Source organism: Aythya marila (genome assembly GCF_965140915.1).
Source record: "Aythya marila genome assembly, chromosome: 1".
NCBI classification, from domain to species: domain Eukaryota; kingdom Metazoa; phylum Chordata; class Aves; order Anseriformes; family Anatidae; genus Aythya; species Aythya marila.
Genome location: NC_139042.1, coordinates 198,397,374 through 198,419,564, shown reverse-complemented (window position 1 = coordinate 198,419,564; position 22,191 = coordinate 198,397,374). Strand labels below are relative to the sequence as shown.

The 22,191-nt window shown below is 37.7% G+C and overlaps 1 protein-coding gene across 3 annotated transcripts in view; it reads left to right on the top strand.

The window, feature by feature from the left end:
• The window catches only part of SEMA3A (semaphorin 3A), a 342,073-nt gene that overhangs the window by 165,398 nt on the left and 154,484 nt on the right, over window positions 1–22,191 (top strand). For 2 of the 3 annotated variants that reach the window (XM_082760950.1, XM_082760951.1), the window contains exon 1: window positions 2,723–3,189. In XM_082760950.1, the coding sequence (XP_082617076.1) occupies window positions 3,078–3,189 (112 nt within the window). In that variant the 5' untranslated portion in view covers window positions 2,723–3,077. Of the gene's footprint in view, window positions 1–2,722; window positions 3,190–22,191 lie in introns of those variants that run through there. The other variant, XM_082760949.1, reaches the window with a different exon arrangement.

Genomic DNA, 22,191 nt, shown 5'->3' with positions numbered 1-22,191 from the left:
TAGATCACTTTCAAAAGACCAAAGGAAAAAAGGTGAATAGTTTGTCATCTGAAAGTGAGTTGTTGCCCACCCTGAATTCCCAGAGTTGAGGTTTCTGGCACTTGCCGTAGGCACGTAGGCCAAATCATTCCTTCCAAGCAGAGCCCAGTTTCGCCTTGGCAGAAGCAACATATGGCAATGGGCGTCTTTGAGATATAAAGCCTCTTCAAGCACCACTGAAGTGCTGCTATTGCCCCTCTCCTTTTAAGGGGGTGTAGCATATGCTAGCCTGACTAGCTGATTAGCACTACTTAGAGCTAAATAGCAGGAGGACGACCCACAGGGTCAGTTTTTACCCTTCTCTGTGTCTTTGGACTGGCATATCCCACAGAGGAAAGCAAAATGTGAGCAGCCTCACTTACAAAGGATGCAAAGAGATAGCATCTCTCATCCCTTTTAACATCATTCTCTATTTTATCTCTCAAAATGCAATCTTAGATAAGTTAGTACTCATTGTATCTAATCCATATGTTTTCTGGGCAAAATATATGTTGGCTAGGGACCATGCTTTATTTATTTGGTTGCTGGAAAGTAGCCTGGAGTGTTACACATTCAGTTTACATTAGAAAGATACAATTTTAGCTTCTTACTTTCTTTTCCTTATTAAAAAAAAAAAAAAAAAAAGTAGTTGATCCTTTATCCTTTATGCAACTAGAAGTACATTGAGTGTAACAACATCATTGTAAGATGATGTGCTTTATAAAGTCCTGAATATGGTGTATCTTTTGTGTTTTGTTTCTGATTGTTTGCTGCACACAAAAGGATAATTCATTAGGCCAATTCTTCAAATAATCTCAAAGTGACATGAATTCCTTTGCAGAGTGTCTGTAGCAAGTAATCCATGGAAAACAGACAGGCGTCTCTTGTCATTTTGGAGCTCTAATCCACTGCCTGGAGCATGAAAATGCTCAGGATAACAAGTGTGGGAATGACCAAAATCAACATTATTTTTGGATTATATTTTCTTAACAATGCTGCTGATCAATGGAATTGCTGAATCTGGCAGATACAATGCCACAGGATTAATGAATTAAGCTCAAGAAGCAGAAGAATTTGTTAAAGAGGAGAAGGGAAAAGCCCCTTCTTTTCCACTGGTGTGTGAATATTAAGGACTGAAAGCAGCAATGCCAGAATAAAATTCTGCTTTACCATAGCACCAAGCCTTGTTCTTCACGAGCCTTTACATTTTAATTAGAACCATACTGACACCCGCATTTGCAACTATGAACTTCAGCTTCAAAGTTAAGAATATTTCCTAGACACTGGCTTACTAAATGGGTTTGAGCACAGAAAAGAGATGCCATGTTCTGTAAAAATTCTGTTCTGTGCAGTGTGATCCCCTTTGGTGGGACTAGATAACTGGTTTTCAACCCACAGTAAATAATGGTGAAAGGAAGGAAGAGACGTCATCCAAATACTGCAGACACTCTCACCTAAAGCACTCACAGAGTTTTTCTTCTGGAAAAGCACAGAGCAAAATAAATAGGGGGCGCCTACTTATTATTAAAAGTTTTCCACTTTTCTGTCCATATTGCATTAGGAATGCAATGAGCTGTATATATCAATGTAGAACTACTTTTCAAATTGCATGTTAAATTGATATTCAGCACAGCACAGTAAATGTAATAAACCATCGCTGTCTAAAAGGGTTTTGATGTGTGGGTGGGGATAGTTTAAGTTTGCTTACATGTTTGTATTTACAGCTCCATAACATTTAGAAGAAGATATTTTGTGTCCCCTCTGGTTTAAACAAACAAAAAATATTATCTGGTTTCATTGTGTAAAAAAATATAGCACTAAAATATTCAGAGTACTAGGAATTGGAAGGTTTGGAATGTTTTTAACTTATAAGAATGCTTCAGAGAATCCTCCAGTGTAATTTATAAGCCCCTCTAGACCTGTACGTGTCTTGAACTGATTGTTGAAGTAGGCTTTACCAGGAATTTCTTTTGCTGAATTGTAGTAGTGCAGGAGGTGGGGAGGGCGGGAGGGTTAGCACAACCTTCCCTAACAAGGCTTTAAAAGCTTCAGCGGTGAAGTTATGCTGATGGAAGACTTTGTTACTTGTTTTTAACTGGGAGCAACATGAAGAGGATTATGTTATGGGCAGGAGATGTTATTTATGTGGGTAGCAACACTGTGGCTTGTGTTTTTAAAGGGTGGGGGGGAGGAGGGACAGGACAGGACATCTTTTAATTGGAGCTGTAAAATGAAAAAATAATAATAATAACAATACAATTAATAACGATGATAATAATGATACTACTACTACTACTAATAACAGGAACACAACCCCCTGGACAACGGCATAAAATAGATCGTGCAATTTACAGCTCCATGCCTTTCCCAAGCTCGGTGGAGGATTCTGATCCCTCCTCTAATCTCAGCCGCGATGGTTTTTGTTGTTGTTTTTCTTCTCTTTTCTTTTCTTTTCTTTTCTTTTCTTCTTCCCCCCCCCCCCCCCCCCCCCCATTTGCATGTGTGGTGTGACAGCAGGGAAGGGGGAGCAGCGGGGGGGGGGGGTCGAGCTTTCCTGCTCTCCCATTGTCAGCTGCACCCAGCTCGGGGAGAGCCGGTGTCGCCCCCCTCCCCGGTGCCTCCCTCCATGTGCGCGGGGACCCGCCCGCCGTGCGGGGAACGGGGCGCCCGCCAGCACCGCCACGGCCCCGGCCCGGCCCCGGCCCCGGCCCCTGCCCCCGACCCGCACCGCCCGCCGCCGCCTCTCGCATCATGCCGCCCCCCCGCCCGGCCGCCACTCGCTCCCGGGGGCTGCCTCTTTTTCCGGCCCGCGGCGTGTGCGTGAGAGGGGCTTGAAGTTCCCCCGGAGGCGGCGGAGAGGAGGAGGAGGAATAGGAATAGGAGGAGGGGGGCCGGGGTTGCTGGCGGCGGGGCGCGGCGGGGCGCGGCGGGGCGCGGAGCCCACCCCCATCACCTGTTACCTCCGCTCCCCAGGTTGCCTGAAGTTCCCCGGCGGAGCCCGGCAGGACGGGGAGAGCCGCGGCTCCGGCTCGCAGGGACCCTCCAGTGGCTGCCGCAGCATGGGCTGGCTCAGGGGCATTGCCTTGCTTTCCTTGGGAGTATTACTAGCAGGAAGAGTGAACTGCCAGCATGTGAAGAATAACGTGCCGAGGCTCAAATTATCCTATAAAGGTAAGCCTGTTGTCCTCTCTTATTCTCCGTTTTCCTCAAAACCTCTCCTTCTCGCCCCTCACCTCCCCCTCCCCCTCCCCCCCCCCCCACACACACCTTCCTCTCGGGTCTTCCTTATCTTCCGAAGGGGAAAGTGGCATGAGGAGAAATTTCTGAGAAAAATACTTTAAAAAGCCACTCTGTGCTACGGTCGGTACCACGCAGTTTAAATATAGACAAAGAGTTAGTTGCATTTGTAGACAAGGGCTCGGGATCGTGCTGATCCGGGGAAGAGTCTTTCCAGTCTTGTGCTATTTCATCGGACTTTACTCTTTAAAACGATGAGACGTGTTTGGCCACCCAGCAAACCCCCCCCCCCCCCCCTCGTTCTGGGCATGTAGTGCTGCCACAGTACCAGATCTCTTTCAAACACCGTGGAATAAGTGAAGATTTATATTTTCCTTTATTTAGGCATGAAGTGGTTAATTTTCAAGTCATGAATATTCAGTTTGTACAAATCTGACAATCAGATGCCTAACATAAGCAGTAGATGGTGGGTTTGCCAAGAAACTATAAACTGAAAGAAACAGATCAGTCCAGAAAAGGAGGAAAGGACTGTTATGCACTAGAAAATACCGCCTATGGATGTTTAATGCAGTGCAATTTATTTGAGCTGAGGTTGTTTTCAGTATAGTCTGATGCATGTCATTAAAGATCACAAGGAAGGTATAACTGAAGAAAGAGCTCTGAGATTACGTTTATGTTGGAAATTGTGTAATGCTACTCACACTGCAACTGTCAGTAATTAACTTTTGTATAATAGTGCCTGTATTAAAGGAGGACTCTGAAATAGGCAGACTCCTTTTCTTTATCAGCATAGCTCCTCTATACATACATTTTCAGGAGAAATCACAAAATATGGTGAATATGTAACTGGGGAAGAAGTTTAAAATGTAAGAGCTGTGGAGTATTATTACTAAAAAGAATGTGTTTGTGTGTGTGTGTGTGTGTACATGTTTCTCTCTGAAGAGCTCCCTTCTCATAATTCTCAGATTATAGAAGGCTGGAAGAAGGAGCAGCAACTATCCTTCTGAAGGAATGGAGGAAAAGTAACACACCATTTCTATAGTGAAAAAAGAGAATGCGTGTGTGCATGCCCGGTCATAGATGTCAATCTCAGTTTACAGTATAGTGTCAATACATCTCTTGCCAGTAGAAATAAATTTTCTTTTTTTTTTCTTTTTTTTTCTTTTTTTTTTTTCATCTTTCATATGCTGTAAATGAAACAGAGAAAAGTCCTCTCTGAGACAAGGCAGATGTCATTTTCACACTTCAGATTAAAAAGAAAAAAAATTAAACACCTGCAAAACTTGGATGCATTGTTATGAAAAAATACATGTGTGGGGTTTTATTAAGGAACACATATATGCACATTTTTTGTGTGTTTAGACTTGAGAAGATTTATATGAAAAGAACAGTTTAAGGTATTCATTCATTTGGTTTTCGTAAGAAAAGCCATTTCTATTTTACAAAATTGATTCTTTTGAATAATGTAGTCTGAAGAAAACTTCTACCATAACTACATGTCATGTCAAAAGTCATTAAAAACCTCTTAATAGCTTCCAAACTTTCACAATCATCCTGAAACTCAGATTAGTATAGAGAAGCATAAATCCTATAAAAAATGTCCTGTAAATGGTTTTAATGGCTAATTAATTATTGTTTATTATTTTTCACTTTTTAAAGTTTATTGATGGCTCAAGTTCTCTACCCCTGCTTATACTGGCTAATCTCACAGCAACTAATTTCAAAGGATGGCCAAATCTGCTTGACAGTGACTTGATTTTTTTTTCCTGATGCTACTGTATCCATGTGCAGTTTATCAACATTTTGCTACTCTGCTTATTGGTTGTTTTCCAGCTCAGCTGTTTCTGCAAGAAAGGATCTAATTTTCATTTCTTAAATGTATCAGACACCAAACTTTAATATATAGTCAGTCCTATGTGTACAAAACAAGAAACAAAAGGGAGCATTGACACTGTTTTTATGACTGATAGGTCACTGTAAAAAGATAATGAGTTCAAATGCTGAGCAACCCTGCTTCCTATCCAGCAAAGAAAGTAAATGCGTACTTAACTCAAAGCAGGTTAAAGTAAAGTCTGAAGACTTGCAGGAATTCACACTCTGCCCTTTGATTTGTATGTGTACTTAATCATAAATTTTGCTTCAGAAGTGTGTAACCCTAAAAATCAAATCAGATTCTTCATGTGCTTAATGTTAAGTACCAGTGTAAATGCTTGGACAGGTCAAGAGGAACATGCTGCATGTGCTGCTACATTGATCCCTAAGTATGGGGATATCATTATTAGTCAGGGGAAACTAAGCCTTATCAGCTGGTGCTTTTCAATACAAATTTTCCTTTCATCATTGTGCACAGATAAATAGACAGTTTGCATAGGAGCAGCCTTAAGAGATAAAGGTATTGAAAACGTGTCTTTTAGGCACTGACTGAATTACTTTACATGCTAATACGCATCTCCCAGGATATTCCTCACTGCTGTATGATTATGTGATACTACATGATTCATCTCTAGTCAAACTGTTTACAATTAGAAGATGTTACCCAGTTACTTACCCGTTCTGCCTCTCCATAAAGAGCAGTGGTAAAACAAACTCATAATATTGAAAAGAATATGTAAAGGTAAAAAGACTGACCCAAGTGACTTCTCTTTTCAGTGGCTGTCATTGTGCTTTGTTTTAACATGCATGCTTGTCTTTTTGCTTAAACCTTGGAGCTAATTGTCAGTGCTTTATTTCAAAAGAAAAGCAAGGATATATTTTAACTTCTTGTTTTTCTCAACTAATTAGATGTCAAACATGGTTAAAAAGCTCAGGCTTTTGCTTTAAAAGTTAGTGAAATGAGTCATGAAGGGTTAAAGCCCTGCCAACCTTGATTTCCTATGGTCACTTGTTTTCAAAGGTCCAGTATTAGCTCTGCCATTTCCCAGGTTGCTGGACAGAAATTTTGGTTAACTCCCATTTTCGCTTCCTCTTAACTTCACGTCACTCAGTCTTGCAGCAGATTAGAAGCATCCTACAGGGTACATTGTGGATAGGAAGAGGAAGGGAAAGTGTATAAATACATATATTAAGGCCTCATCTGCGGTCTGAAAAGGTTCTTTCTGTTTATTGTAAAACAGAGCTCTGGTTATTTGGTTTATATCACCTTGATTTTGGTGACGTATTAAAGGAAGGAAATTTGAGGAGCTCATTAGGGAAATCCTTGTCCAGATGAGATCTGTGGTGAAACTCCTGTTCAGTAGCATCAAGGCTTTTGCTTTGTGCATTTTAAAGTTTCCATCCATATTCCTTTTAGAGCACAGATTAGAAAGGTTTAACATAGGTGATACCTGTCTCCTTATTTAAAAGATAACTAATATGATTAATTCTTTCAATCCAAAGTTTATTGACGTTTATAAGTTTATAAGTTCTGGATCATAGTCTCAGTATGGTAAAAAAAAATAGCTGTAAAACTGAAAGCTCAGCCAAGCCCTTCAACATCTGAGCTCCTCTTTTTATGTCCTTCAAAGATTTTGCCTTAATTATAAAATAACAAGAAATGTAATTTTTGATATGTCCAAAGTAGAAGAATCTTTTCTTAAAGATTTTTTATTATTATTATTATTTTTTTTTTTTTTTTTTTAAATCTCACTGGCTTGAGTTTCCATGTCAGCTGTAAGTCACTGTGTCACCAGGTCACAGATTCTGTTCAGAAAACTTCTATTGCGCACAGAGTTCTCAGAAAGTTGGTGATCAAGTTGAGTGTGCAAAGTTTAAAACAATAAATATAGCCTTAACTCCAGATGGATTTCTTGTATCATCTATTGTTTCCTATTTTCTTTTGCTGTCCTCTGTATGGAGGGGCAACGTCACAAACAGAGACAAAACCAGCAACACTAACCTTTAAATATAAACATATAAGCCCAAAGAAATAGTGAGTTTCCATTAACAATTCATTGATTTATAGATTTTTCCTAAGACAACACCCATTTTTGTCTCCATATGAGTAAATCTTGTGAACCCAATTTTCTCAAATCCATCTGTTGCGTCCTATTTCTCTATTGAAAATTACTAAATGCTGTAAGTATGTTTTGTAAGAGTACATGTGTGGTTCTTCTTTGTTATTATTGCTCAATTGGATACATATTACTTGAGAACAAGTAAGTGGAAAAGCATTGCACACAGATTTAGCTCTATTGCTCCCTGGCTCCAGTTCAAACCATATTAAAAATAAGTGTTTTGTTTAAAGTTGGAGTGATAGTGAGAACTACTCTGTCCTTGAAGTGCAGTTGATTTACAATTTCATGTGATGGATTTTTATACGGATGAAATCCTGGCCCAAGTGAGAGCAATGGCAAAGCTTCTGTCTGACTCAATCAGTGCAACATGCTGTGACGAGGGAGGAATGACACTGCACTGAATTACCTGTATGTATGTTAGTGTAAATATGATACTTGGTTTGTATTTTGTTGACCTAGTTGGGTTGTAGCTGATGACCTGCTGGCGGTTTTGATTGTGGTTTTTCCTTTCAATCAAACTCTATAACTCACAATTCAATAACTCCACAAATATTGGGAAAGCAGGCCAGGCTTGGAGAAGGAAAAGGAGAAACATCAGCAATACAGGCTGTCTCTCTTGAACTGGGACCACTGTTAGAATTTGTCTCAGGTTTCAAGGTACCTGCTTAAAAAGCCTTTTGCTTAGACTCTGAGGGAAAAGCCTCTCCAACATGCTTGAAAAGGAGATGAAGGGCTGTCTAGATTTGGGAAGAAGACCGGGAAGCAAGGCAAGCAGGTGACGTTGACAGTTGAGAGGTGCAGGATTGTCATGTTCCTCAGCTTCCAGCCTTTCTGCACGGTGTTTCTGCATGCTCCGCTGCTCTCTGTCTTTGCCATCAGCTCAGTTCACTCTGAAGGCAATGAAGACGTCAGATGCAGCCACAGATTCCTTAGCTCTTTTTTTTTTTCTCCTGTAAATGTTGAGAATTTCAGAGAATCTCTGCATATTGCTCTTTCTGATGTTGGTTGAGTGGGATCTTCACAAGACCTGAGGACTGTCAGAAGAGACCATAGGACAACCCAAATGTATCCCATGTGCCTCTGTCATGTCCTATATGCTGACAGAAGGGAGAAGCTGATAAAGAAAATGCCTAAGCTCAGATCTTGCCTATATAGGGAAATTTTCAGCTTGCTAATTAGGGCCTGAGACATGCAGAGTAATTGGAACAAGGAGGGTGAAAACCTAGCCCAACATTTTCATTTTGTGTTTCCAACTTTCCCATTTAATTCCAGTGGAAAAAGTGGTTTCTGAATTGCAGAGCCTTCTGAATTACTTCTCTTTTCTGAGAAGCTGAGGTTCTCTGTAATTATTTGTGCTGTATGGATTACAAATGACTGACATATTCATGGAAGGTGCTGTATTGACAGAAAATGAAACACAGCTCTTTAGCTCTGTACAAGGTGTGCAGCTCTTACCCTTGCATTTTTATGATAGCTTCTTTACAACTCTCACCTGGAAAAAAAAATAAAAAAATTAATCATTTACAATTTCACTGACTTCAGTGGATCTCCTGGAAGTGAATTCTGCCTTAAAATCTGCTTCTGTGCTTGAAGTCTTTTAGATCAGGACTGAAGTACCTATCTGTTTGCTCAGGGCTTATTTAGGTGTGCATTTATTCCATAACAATTTGACAAAACAATATTTAAAAAAAGAAACCCAGTCTTTGCAGGTTGCTAGAATACAAATGGATTATATATGATAATCTCTCCCGCATGTGCATTTGTATGTAAAAAAAGCATTAACATCAAGCTGCTTCCAAGAAGAAACCACTAAATGATTTGTATTTTAAATTCTTTCTTTTTGCTTCGAAGTGTGTTTTTTTTTTCAGGTTTTATTTAATGTATTGTTGTACTCTGATCCTTCTAATATGGTTTTGGTTTGATTAATCACTGATCCAGCATATGAGTTTTAATGCCCACAGCTGCTATTAGGGAGACATCATTTTATTTACTTCTGGGCCACAGGCTTTTTCTCTTACATGCACACCTGGAAGACTGCAATGGAAGCACAAGTAATACAAAGTTACTTCAATGTTTTGAACATTTTCTACATCACCTGGAGCCTGGTTTGACCCTAAATCTGAAAGAAAATCAGATCTTTACCTGGGGCGGTGCCTAAGTGACTGAGAAGGAAACAAATCCTTCTAAGTGGTGTCAACGTGACATTTTCCAGTTGTTTGAAAGCTAAAAAGGATAAAATTGTTTTCAGGCTCCCACACACTTATTTTTTAAGCAAATGTGTGGGGTGGACCCTGGCATCTCCACGTCAAAATTTTAAATAGAAGTTCTGTAGCTTGTCCTGGTGCACTTGTTAATTAAGGTTACATGGGAAATTTGCTGCTGGTGTTGTGCTGGGTCTGGTGGGCGATTCAGCGAATTCCTTCCCTTGCAGGATTAAAGCTCCCTTCAGGAATGTCTGCAAGTTCACGGTCCTCCCACATAAAGCCTTCATATAGGTTAGCTGCTCTCTTGCAGTAACAGCTGTGAATGGTGAGAATTACTGTGGATAGTACATTTACTTGATTTTTCCTATTTTTTTTCCAAGGGGGACAGTGCCCCAATGTACAAGAGAAAGGGATAGCCACAGCTGTTGAGAGCATCAAAAATCTTAAGAGCGCTGTAGCCTTTCTCCTGCGCAGTAGGAGGTTCTCTGTGGTGTCTTTCTCTTTCTTTTTGACTGACTATGTCAGTCATGTTAGGCTCTTGTTACTGTCAATGGGAGGAGAGGGGTACCTCCAGAGAGCTTATCTTGGGTTAGGCAGGCTGAATGAGACTTTAAGGACGCTCATCGCTCTTCAGTGACTGGAAAAGGAATTAAGCTCCTTGTTCATTCATTTAGATTCTTTCTTTCTGTGAGGATATCAAAAGAAGGTGCCAATTAAATGCTACAGAAGAATTTAGGCTGTGTCCCGAAATCAAAACTACCTAATTTAAGAATCTGTCTAAATGAGTATTTAAATTTGTGTTAAAATCCTACTGCTAAAACCTATGTATGCCCTCCGTGTCTGTGATCTGGAGATTGCCTAGATCTAACTAAATTTCCATAAAACTTTCAGTCGCAGCAATAAATATACAGTACTGCTAAATTCTTCATTGTTCTGAAAACAATTCCCTAACTTACATCTCACATTTCCCATATCTCTCCTCCTTAATAAGCTCATTCCAAACCCAGTGACACATGCTGGAAGTGACTGTCTGGGGCTGCAGAGCTTTACTAATTTAATAGCTTAATCATTCCGATCTTTCTATATGCTGTCCCCTGACCAGCTCTGTTACTTTCTGAAGGTTTCTACTTTTAAATAAAAACCGTTTTCAAGACCCAATTTTGTATAAGTTGGTTTGTACATAAATATACATGTGCATATGTACAATTGAAAAGACAGGTGTCAGGACCCTGTCTCCCATTTTTTAGCTGACCTATTTCATTAGTGAGAGAGCCTAATTTAGGCTCATTTCTAAAAATTCTGAATAGTTGACTTACACTTTGGGGGATTCTTTTCTCACCTTGGTGATTACAGGTTCCCCTTCATCTAGGCAGGTCTACAGCAATCTCTGCAATGTGTGAGCACTAGTCTACTTTGAGTCACATCTAATTTTCATCCTTTACTGTTTGATAACAAAATACAGCAAAGTCAGAAGCTTTTGCCATTCTTCTAATGTTTTAAAATTTTTGACATTTGTTTGGCTTCCTGCTTATCTCTCCAGCTGAATGTTGCAGAAACTTTAGAAGTGAGCAGTCAAATAAAATTCTTGTCTCATAAATATTTTTGTGCAAAGTTGGATCTTGTGGGGAACTATCCAAGGAATGAAGCAGTTATTTGTTTTCATCTAACCTTTGGAAGAAGGAAAAAGAAAAATCTCCTTTACTCTCCACTCTAATGAAGTACATGTATAAAGCTCATGTTGGTTCTGACAGCCCCTCTTGGCTCCTTTTGAAATTCCAGCCTTGTGTGAGAAAAGGACACAAAAAAGTTCTGTGAGATAATTTAAAGGACTTAGAGCTGCCTTTCAAGGGGGAGGAGTTGGTGGCCTTTTCTAGAGGCAACAGACGATAAATACAGCTCACAAGCATCCAAAAGAACTGCATAGAGTGCAGGCTACAGCTTTCATCAGCAGCTGACACTGCAATGGCAAGAGCTATCCTTTGCACAGATCCCACACCTGGCAAGAAACAGATTGAAGTCTCTTAACATGAAGTAAAGATGTTAATATTATGTTTACTTCATGGATTTCCCAGTGCAACGTTACTACTTCTGCATGAAAATATAGTCTGAACTGTCTCCGGTGGAGCTCTTCTTCTCCAAACACAATGGCCACAGCTGCAATGATGAGTTGTTCTGTAATACCTGTAGGTCAACTTGATCTCATCCCCATCATGGAAGGGGCTGTGTCATCGTGTCATCCTCATCATGCAAGTACAAGCTCTGTGTTCTGCTAGACCCATGTGACAAATGTCAGCTCCTTTCAAGTGATGGGAGGGACATCAGAAAAGATTTTTTTTTTTTTTTGTGGATCTCAGAAAGAAAACTTTACCTTCCAGGTTAGTTTTTTCCCATATACCCCCCTACTACCACAGATGAACAGCTGTATCTAGACTTTCTGATCTGACAGCCTTGCAAACAACAATATAAATGCATTCCTGAGGTACCTGCAAATTGCATAGTCAGGAAATTGCTTTATTTCTAAATTACTACTCTTCCAGCATGTGTCAGAGTCCATTCACCAAGAGCAAATGTAAATTCAGAAGTACAGGAAGACATGATAACATTTTCAAAGAGCCCTTGTTGGCACTTATCTGAACTATCCTAAACATCAGCAGGGCAGTATTTACAGAATGTTAGCTGTGCCATTTTCAGTTTGGTAACTCTATCCCACATTGCAGTTCTAAGTATGTATCCTCAGTCATACTACTGTGCTCTAGTCATAATACTTGAAGAAATAGGCAAGCAAAATTTCATCTCATAAGAAAGGATTTAAAGATTTAGGGATTTGTTAAATTTGAAAGGCAATTCTATATAACTCTTGTAAAAACTATTATGAAAATAAAAATAAGAATATATGTCGGAAATTTTATTTTTCTCTGAAGTCTGGAATATATAAAATAAAATTTATATAAATTTATCATTCTAACTGTTCATTTTTTATTGATTTGATTTTCCCTCTTTTTTTTTTTTTTTTTTTTTTTCATTTTCTTTTTGTTTTACTATATCCAGGGAACTGTAGCCTACTGAGTGAGTATTCTACTTACTTTTCCGACATCCCTTTTTCAATTTTGTGTCTTTCACCATTCTTCTAACACCCATTGCAACTTACACTCTTTACTGGACAACAGTCACACAAATTTGGAAAGCTATGTTATCCTTACCAACAAGTGGAAGCTGAAGGTTAACAGAAGCTCAGCATCGTGTATGAAGGTACACAGAAAATCTGTACTGTAATAGGAATCAAAGAAAACACTATAAATGTGAAATCTTATTAATTCTTTGGCTATTAGGTGATTTCTTGAGGAATTGCTTGAGGTCAGAGACTTGACATGCTTATTCAGAGCTGTAGCAGTTCTCAGAATAATCTCATTAATGTTTATATTCAAAGTTCAGTCGGAACTTAGTTTTGATCACCATACAAAGAACTTACAGGTACTTTAAACTGATTATAAAACTATATATTCACAGCCGTGTATGTGTGTGACATGAAACACATGCCTATTATCCAGAAAGTCCATCTATTTTAATGTGATTTGGGTATTCCAGATGGTTTTATACAGGAACATTTCACAATGTTTTTTGGAGTCTCCACCTCTATTTCACACTAAATACACTGTGAAGGTGATTACAGATGGCACTGTCTGAAGGAAAGGAGCCTTTGTGTTTAGTCTTTGCAGTACTGTCTACCAAAGATATGTGAAAGCTTGCAAGACCCTGGCCTAGTTCTCTGAGTTTAAGCTAGTCTTCTCCTTCTTTGTATCCTTAGCAGATAATCAAATTTAAAAGCAAAGAGTAAGATAAAGCTGTGTGTATGTGTGTGTGCACTTATCAGACAAAAATAAAAACCTTACTTCAAACACTTCCTCCCTTTTCCACTTAGTCTGAACATATCTTACCAGGCCACCGGTGTTTAACCTGCTCCTACATGTTTATGGGCTTTCTTTCCCAAGAGACTCTGGATACTAAACCTCTATGTCTTCCCATATGCAGCCTTTTTTCGGTCCTTCCATACCCAACATGATTTCCAACCTTCTCCAGGAGGAGGGCAGCCTTCCTCTGTCACTTGGGGAAACACTCAGTAATTAGCTCAGTCACTTATAATTGCATGTCATTTGTGACTCACTCAGTGGAAAACTGTCATTTAACAGTGCTAGTTCAAACCTAATAATGACTGCTATAATAAATTTAGAAGGAGAATTACATTTCTGTAAAATTCCCAGAATAAATATGAAATCACCTGTTCCTTCTATCATCATGGCCTGTGTGAAAATAAAACTGTTTGTGCGTATATTCCACATACCTGAAATACAGCATGTAAATATTACCTTTAGTGAATTAATTCAAGGATTATTTTTCTATGCTTTGTTTTTATACTTTTTTTTTTTTTTTATACACGTTAGTTAATTCTTGCTTTGAATAACATTTTTTTCCCCACAATAAAATGCTAATTTTCATGTTATTAATTAAGAAATACACAATGAATACACAATACAAATGAATTTATTTTTATGGTTCTGATTAGTCAAAAGTCTGTGGTTTGACTTTTTAAATTAAGGTATCTTACTGAACCACTTCATACCATTTTTTGTGATCATTTTGCTGGCACTAGAAAACCTAAGCTCAGTTCCTGAAGCTGGCAAACAGATCACCAGAGACCAACACAAAAATAAATAAATAAATAAATAAATAAAAATCAGTTTACTGAAGTAAAAACAAAAAAGCAAACAAACAAACAAACAACAACAAAAATGCAACTGTTTCATTTGCTTTCAAAGTATCAAATCTTTTGTGTACTATTATTCTACATTAGAAATTTTAAGCTATCAGCAATTATCTTCATGTAAATCATATATAACTTCATTAAATGTGTCTACTGTGTCTACAGTGGTGCAAGAGAAAAGGGAATTAGAGCATTGATACTGTTAATTGACATTGTACCAAAGGGAGTGAGGACAAGCGTGAACAATGCACCTTCTAGTTTTTGAATGTAATTTCTATAGCTGAAACTACAAACAGCTTTTTAAAATCCATTTCTCATAACTGGCATTCTCTTAAAAACTTTTTCTATCAGCATGTATGAATATGACAGACACTGAATTTTGTTTTGCTGTAGGTTCACCACCATTACTATGCATGCAAACTATTTTACCTTACGCCAGACATATGGAAGTGATCAATGTATGTAAATTATATGAAGGGAGGTGAAACAGTCTAGGAAACATGTACTTGTTTCTGGTTCTAAGACACTGGAACTACACCATAAAAGGAGACTTCAGGTATTAAAACAAGTTTTCTTTGAAAATAACAACTAGTGAGTGGGTAGAATAGCAATGATTTTTTTGATAATCACCATCAAAGGACAATATTGTCCTGAGCAAGGCAATCCCGTTAGGTTTTTTGGACATCAGGGTTTAGGAAAGAATTGCTTGCATGTGCAGAGGCAGACAGTGAACCTGTTGTGTGAAGAGATGAACTGTTCTGGTACCATTTTCGAGTGAGTCCATTCTGTAGGCAAGTGCTCATTAGTACTAGTCAAGAAAAAAAAAAACAAAAACAAAACAAAACAAAACAAAACAAAACAAAACAAACAAACAAAAAAAAAAACAGAGTTTAACAGGCAGGACCAGGTTAAGTATCTGCTGTTCACATTCCTCCCCAGATGTCATGTTGGTGTGTCCACCATGCAGTGAATTGAACCTCGTGTGAAAAGCAGTTTTTGTTTTGTTCAGTTCTGTGTGTTTTTTTTTTTTTTTTTTGGGGGGGGGGGGCAGGGAGGTGGTAGAGGGGAGTTATTTTGTGACTGACTTATCAAGGGGGTAATCAAACAGTAAAAAAGCAATAGTTTAAGTCATCTCTGCCTTTCAAATCGTTTGTAAAACTACACTCCCCCAGCCCAAACTTAAGAAAATTATGCTTATATTGTGATCAAAATGCATTCATTGTGTTCCCTAGATTTTCCAATTTTCCATTCCAATAAAGTTTCTTTTTCTAAAGTCTTTTTTTTTTTTTTTTTTTTTTCATATTCAGTACTGCAGAGTAAGAAACTAATCTAGAGTCGGGCAGGGCTTTATTCTAAGGCATTGTCATATTTTTCATTCTGAGCTGAAAAATGACAGATCACCGGGCTTCATAAATGTGTGGAGAAGCTGTCAAAGCTCCTATTTGCATGTGAATGGTCAGCCGAGGTAGGAAGAGAGATATGTAAATAATTCTGCAGCTAGCTCCTGGCAAAGATCATTGCATTTCAAAGTGCTGTGAAAAGATACACCATAAAACTTTAACCTATTCACAGGTATGGAAACTCCTATTCCTTAAATAGATTCGCTGCAATAATGACCACTTGGGGATAAGTGAATTTTAAAAAGCAATATCAGGTCTTCTGGTCTTCCACAACTATACGTTTTCTGCTTCTTTTAATATTAAAAGGAAAAAAAAAAAATGCTAAAAATGCTGCCCTTTCTTCCTTCATGGGGGAAAAAAAAAATAATAAGATCTAAGGAGTAAGGAGGTGTAGACCTTCACTGAGAATCTGGCATAAGAGCATCATTGGAGTGGAAGAAACATAAAGGATTCAAGTATTATTATTCTGAATTGTGCCAGTCTTTATCTGACCCATGAGACGCTCAAAATAATCATTACTTGAATCTTGTTTACAAACTGCTCAATATTTCACTAATCTCTATTGTTGCACTGCACACTTAACTAGGTAGAATAAGTGAATGTTTTGGTTTAAAACTAGATATATCCTTCAAAAATACACAGCGTTTCATGCATCCAAAAAGGGAAAAAAAAAAAAAAAAAAAAAAAAAAAATTGAAAGTAAACAGTAGAAAAATGAGGAACACAGAGTAAAATAAAAACTCTAATAGGCTCTGAGCCAGTTAGTTTTCTGCATGTTTTATTGTACTTCGTGACTGCTTAGATAGAATTGGCATGTGTATATATGGAGAGAGAAAGATTTACTAAGCCATTCATGCCTGAAACAGCTCCAAAAACTGTGATTAGGCAGGAGCAAGGACTAGAAAATGTTTCCAAAGTAAAGTTCACCTTGAAAGGTGATGTGAATTATGTACCTACCCGTTAATCATGAGATAACATGGGCCTGTTGCTGTAGTTTTCTAAGCAGTAATCATTTTCCCTGATAATATTTTGTAGTTTCTATCTACTTACCTTAAAATGCCATGATGTATTTCATTCAAGCTCCATAATTCAGTAAATAGTTCATGTCACCCCTGTAATCATTTATAGCACACATTTTCTTTCCCAAATAGCTTCTGTGCACTAATTTGATCTGGTTAAATTATGCTGAAAAGGACTCACAGAGACAAAGTTAAACACATTTTCATTCACTGAATTTATAAAGGGCAATTATTCAAAGACTGGGATTTGCTCAATCATGCTAATATTCCTGTAATGAAATGTGATTTGTCTCAGTATTTACCAGGAGATTAAAAACAACAACAAATAAAGACTGATTTTACAAACTCCTACTCATATGAGTAGTCCCACTGATTTCAATGGACATGGCACTTGTGGGGTGAAATGCCCTTTTGGGAGGTTATATAAGTTCTTCTTCACTTGTGAAATAATAATACAACAAAACCAGACAATTGTTAGGAACACTTGAAATTATTGAGCTTTGCTCAATTAATGGAAAGAAACAAGGAAAAAACTATTCAAAATATTGTTCTGTTTCCAAATTAAACAGTTTCATCCAGTAACAATCTCTCTTGATCCCACTTATCACATGCTCTAAAATACTACAAGAAGAGCTGTGTTTCAGTGCATTCTTATGTCCAGTATCTCAGTCTGCTGGAGTCCTTTTTGGGATGTGTATCAACACCAAATTTTTCAGATTTATTTTTTTTTTTTTTTTTAGTGCCAAAGCAAGTTTAAACTGAGTTTTTGAGCAAAGAAATACATTGTATTTTATTTCCCATTTTCCCTGCTAACAGGTCTTTCTGTTAAAACCTTCTATGTAAAAGTTCATCTGTGTGCATAACAGAGCACACACTGAACACAAATCAGCCTTGAAGCAGTTCCACTGATTTTAGCACAGTAACTTTAGATAAGTTAGTAATATTCCAATCTTGGAGCAGAGTTTCCATAATGAAATTGTTCTGTTTCAATAACCATTCCCATATCTATCCAAAAAAGGCACAACATTGAAATTTTTGTTGGAAACTCCTTTTACATTGAAACACCTTTGCTGGAGTATTACTTACTCAGCATAGCTTTACCTTCAGGCATTCTGAGTGAAAGTTCCTACTGCTTGCCTCTCACATGAGCTCATCTGAGAGGGCCTAGGAGCTCTCCCCACAGCAGGAGACTCCAGAGCTGCTTTCCTGTCTCTCCAAATAACTGCTAACGCTAGCAGAGGAATCCCTCCTCCTTTACAAATATCTGCCTGACAAAGTGGGACAGCTAACACAGGGCCATGTGCTTCCTCACTCCAGACATCTTGTCAGTGGTCTCTTGGTGCTCCTCACAAAACAGCAAGAGAAATTTCAATTGCAGCTACTCAGATGTAGCCACTCGGGGAGACACTCCATTATCCTAAAACTTACTGTGCTCTATGCCACATGTTAAGAAAATGCAGAAAGTCTCAAATGTAGTAGAGGATGGTGGGGCAATAACATTTTTCATGTTTTATGATAGGTGTTTGTTTAAAGAAGGAAACAGAAAGTTTTATATTAAAAATGGGAGCAGAAACCATTTGTGGAATAAAATCCAATGGAAAATACATTTACTTTACTCATCTCCAGTGAAGGACTTCCAGTAAAGGACTGTGGAGTCCTTTAGTAGGCTGGAAGGGGACATCAATTGAATTAATTGCAGTAAATACTTGAAGTGTATTAACAATCAAAAAACACACAAAGTAATTCATTAGTAAATAGATCTATAATGCCTTGGAACTGAGGCATCCTAACACTTCTCTAGTGCTGGCCAAGGATGATATTAACAGGTAGAAAATACATTATATAGTAACACAGACACAAAAGATTCATATACATGTATGTCAAGGTCACTTACTGTAACAAAGTCTCTGAGCCTCTTCACATGTTGACTAGAGGACATACAGGCATCAGACATCTATGTAAAATTGTCAGACAGCAGCAGGGTACATGAGGTATAAATGCAACATGGGAAACTCCTACCCCTGCTATGTCCAACTGAGATGAGAAGTTCTTTCCCATCCAACTACAATAAGGTTTTGGTACATGGATGAGCTCAGCCTCTCCCTTTGTGGAGCTGAGCTGGAAGAACAAACTTCCCAAAGTCTCTGAATTCTGAAAGTATCCTTAGGTGCATGTATGCATTTACCTACATAATGTACAGAAACATAAGGATATTTATACAACCATGCTTGGACCAGATCCATAAACAGTGCAAAATTAAACCACACCCTGCTGCAAGTTATTTTTAGCTGTTCTTCAATGTAAATGTCTAATTCAAAATTACATTTCAAAATAATGAATGATCTGTTTTGTGTTTCAGTGGGTATAAACGTTTGCATTGCATAGTAGATGATTTAAGCATGAAACGTCTTGCATTCCTAAGGCTGTTGCAGAATGTGGGTGGGAGGTTCTGCTTTGCTCATGCCAGGAAACAATGAATGAATTAATATTTATCATGATGTTTCATCAATATAGTGTTAGCATTAATGGACAATATACGTATATGTTGTGGAGAGAGTGACAAATTGCTTACAGAGAAGAAAAAAAGAAAAAAAAAAAAAAAGTAATAGGTGCTCTGAAAACCAGGACCAGTTTATAAATGTTAAAAAGCATAAAAGTTGTTAAAACTGGTATTGAAACTAACTAAACAGTAGCCTTCTGCAGCAGTCAGTTAGGTCAGATACAGAGATCAAATGCTATTAAAAAAAAAAAAAAAAGCCAAGGTGATTTTCTTCAACTGTAACCTGAGAGCTATCAGGAACTATGTATTCTCCTTTGCTCATCCCCTTTCCTAAATCATCCACGGATGGCTATCAGTACATTAGACTGGCTTTTGTTCTGGCTAGATATTACTGTTCTTACACTGCCATCTCCAAGACAAGCCTGGAGAATTCTCCATCAGTGTTTCACTATATGCATCATTTATGCATCATTTATGCATAGTTCTGCCTCCAGGAACAAGATGATCCCCAAATATGTCTGCTAAGGAATAGCAAAACTCATTAAGAAACAAGGTGACCATAAAGAGAAGCTTGTTTCTTTTTTAACAGTCTCCTTGTGTTTTAAACTCTAAATGGAGTGGAATTTTATCCTTACATACATTAAAAATAAATAAATAAATAAATAAAATAAAATAAAAGAAAAGAAAAAGAAAAAACAGAGCTGTTTCTAACAAAAACATTACTCATGCTAGTATCATAGCTTTAACTTTACATTTTTACATTTATTGGCATAACTGCAAACTTATAAAGCGGTGTGGATGTTTGCCATATGCAAATCCATCCATCCATAAATCAGCATGCAGACTGGAAACTGCACAGCTGAAGTGACTGTAATGGTAAATGAAACCTTTCACCACCAGGTCAAATGCAGTTCAGCATATGTGGAAAATGAAAAGCTCTATCATACAGGAATTGATCTGTGTTGTGTGTGAAATGAATGAGTGACCAGTTCATGCTGCTTCATTCACCACCACAACTGGCACCCCAGGTTTGAAATGGCAAATAAGAGCTGAGCTTTAATGACAAAGTACTGAAGCAACCTGGCTCATGGCCGTTCTCTCTAAGCCATGCATAAACAGAGAATTTGCCTTGTGGGACTGTCTGGTAATGTATTACAAGGATTAGGCAGGCGTTTTCCATCAAAATGAATTGTCAATGAAAAAGGAAGTTTCCATTTAATCAAAATTTTCCACCAGTTCTATCCAAATGAAAACATTACTCTGGATCATTGCGCTGATCTAAGGCACACTCATCTGACATTAAACTGTGTGTGTTCAGGGTGACAGCAAGGTTTATAAGAATTTCATGAGGTTTAGGTGTTTGCTTCCCCATCCTTTCCTACACAGGACCATAACTCACATTAAAATCTTTGACAGTACCTCAGAAAGCAGTATAAAGGTTATGTGATAGCAGCACAGAATAAGACATATAAGCCAGCCTTGAATCTCAACCAACAGGATGAGATCAAGGATGAAGCATGTTTACGTTTTGTATAAGTTAGTGTCAGGAGATGCCATGCAAGACAGGACACTCAGAAACATTTCCAGACTTCTCAGATGAGGATATGATTTGACCATGTTTGGGCTGTTTTTCCTGTTAGAGCCTAAGAAAGCTGAACACCCAGACAAGAATAGACGGGTTAAAAGATCAAAAGAAAAAGCTATACATTCTTGGATTTCATTTTTTTCTAAGTTGTCACTCTGTTCAGTTTGTCTTAATTTGAAAACAGCTGTTTGAATATTGTAATTTCCCCTGAGACAAAAATAAAAATAAAATCCTTGCTTTTCTCAGCTTTTACTTATTCCTGCTATGAAACTGTGTCATCTCAGAAAAGCAGTGCTTCATAAAGCTCCTGTGTGAATACAGAAGCTCCAAACTATCTTGCCACATACAGCAATGTGTTAATGTCAAAGCATATTCTTCAACATTAATTGCAGCAAAAAGTATATACTACCTTCCTAGAAAGCAAAAATAGTGCTTGGATATATTGGATAAAATAAGATTATACTACAGAAGATTATACTACAGAAAAAATCTTTTGCTCCTCTTTAAAAGAATAAAAACATAGATAAATTGAGGTATGTGTTTGTCTTCGCATTTCAAGGGCATTAATATCAGGAGGATTTAGTCTTAGGACTAAAACAGTTGATCTACAATTCCATGTTCTAACACAAACTTTCTGTATGACTTCAGGCAACATTTCTGTGTGTCAGCTTCCAATCTCTAATTACTTTTTACACACATTTGTTTTATTTTCAAATGGTAGTACATGTTTTTTTGAAGGCAAGGACTAGGTTTTAGCGCAATGAGATACTATCTGGACTTTCCAGAACAAATAGTACAACTGATAAATAACACAAGTATTTAGTTCAAGGCTCAAACAAATGCCTAAGTACTAAAACAAAAAGCTTCACTCTTGTTTTACTTTTACTCTAGTAATAAAAGTAATAGACAAGAGATTTAAATATACATATCTATGTATATATAAAAACATTGAACAATTATATCTTAAGAGTACATGTATATCCAGCCTAATTTCACAAATCCAGGTTTAGTCCCTTGTAAGGTACCTTTCTGAGTCCCTTGCTTTTGCAAGTGAGAAGTGATTTTTTTTTAGTAGCTTATTCCGTTTAGAAATAAAAAGGCATTGTTAGTTAAAAAGGTTAAAGTATTATTTAAATGATTATTACCCCACATATAAAATTCAGAAGTGTACTATTTCTGTTTTCAAAATTTCTCCTTATCTTCATGTTATTCAGTGCTCTAGATATAAAAGCTGCAAAATATTCAAGTTTGTTACATTCATTCGTTTTAATATGAAAAGATAATTTTTTCTCACATTGCTGTTGAGAAGAAGCGGTGTAATTTTCAGTCTGATTGGTGCTGAAACTCTTTGTGCATTCACCTCACTTTTAATATAGATATATTTATATAATCTGTAGTTTTAGGTGTAGTTTGTTACACTAGTCGACTGGAACACTCTAGATTATCAGGGGACTTCCAGGTGTCACACAAGAAGAATG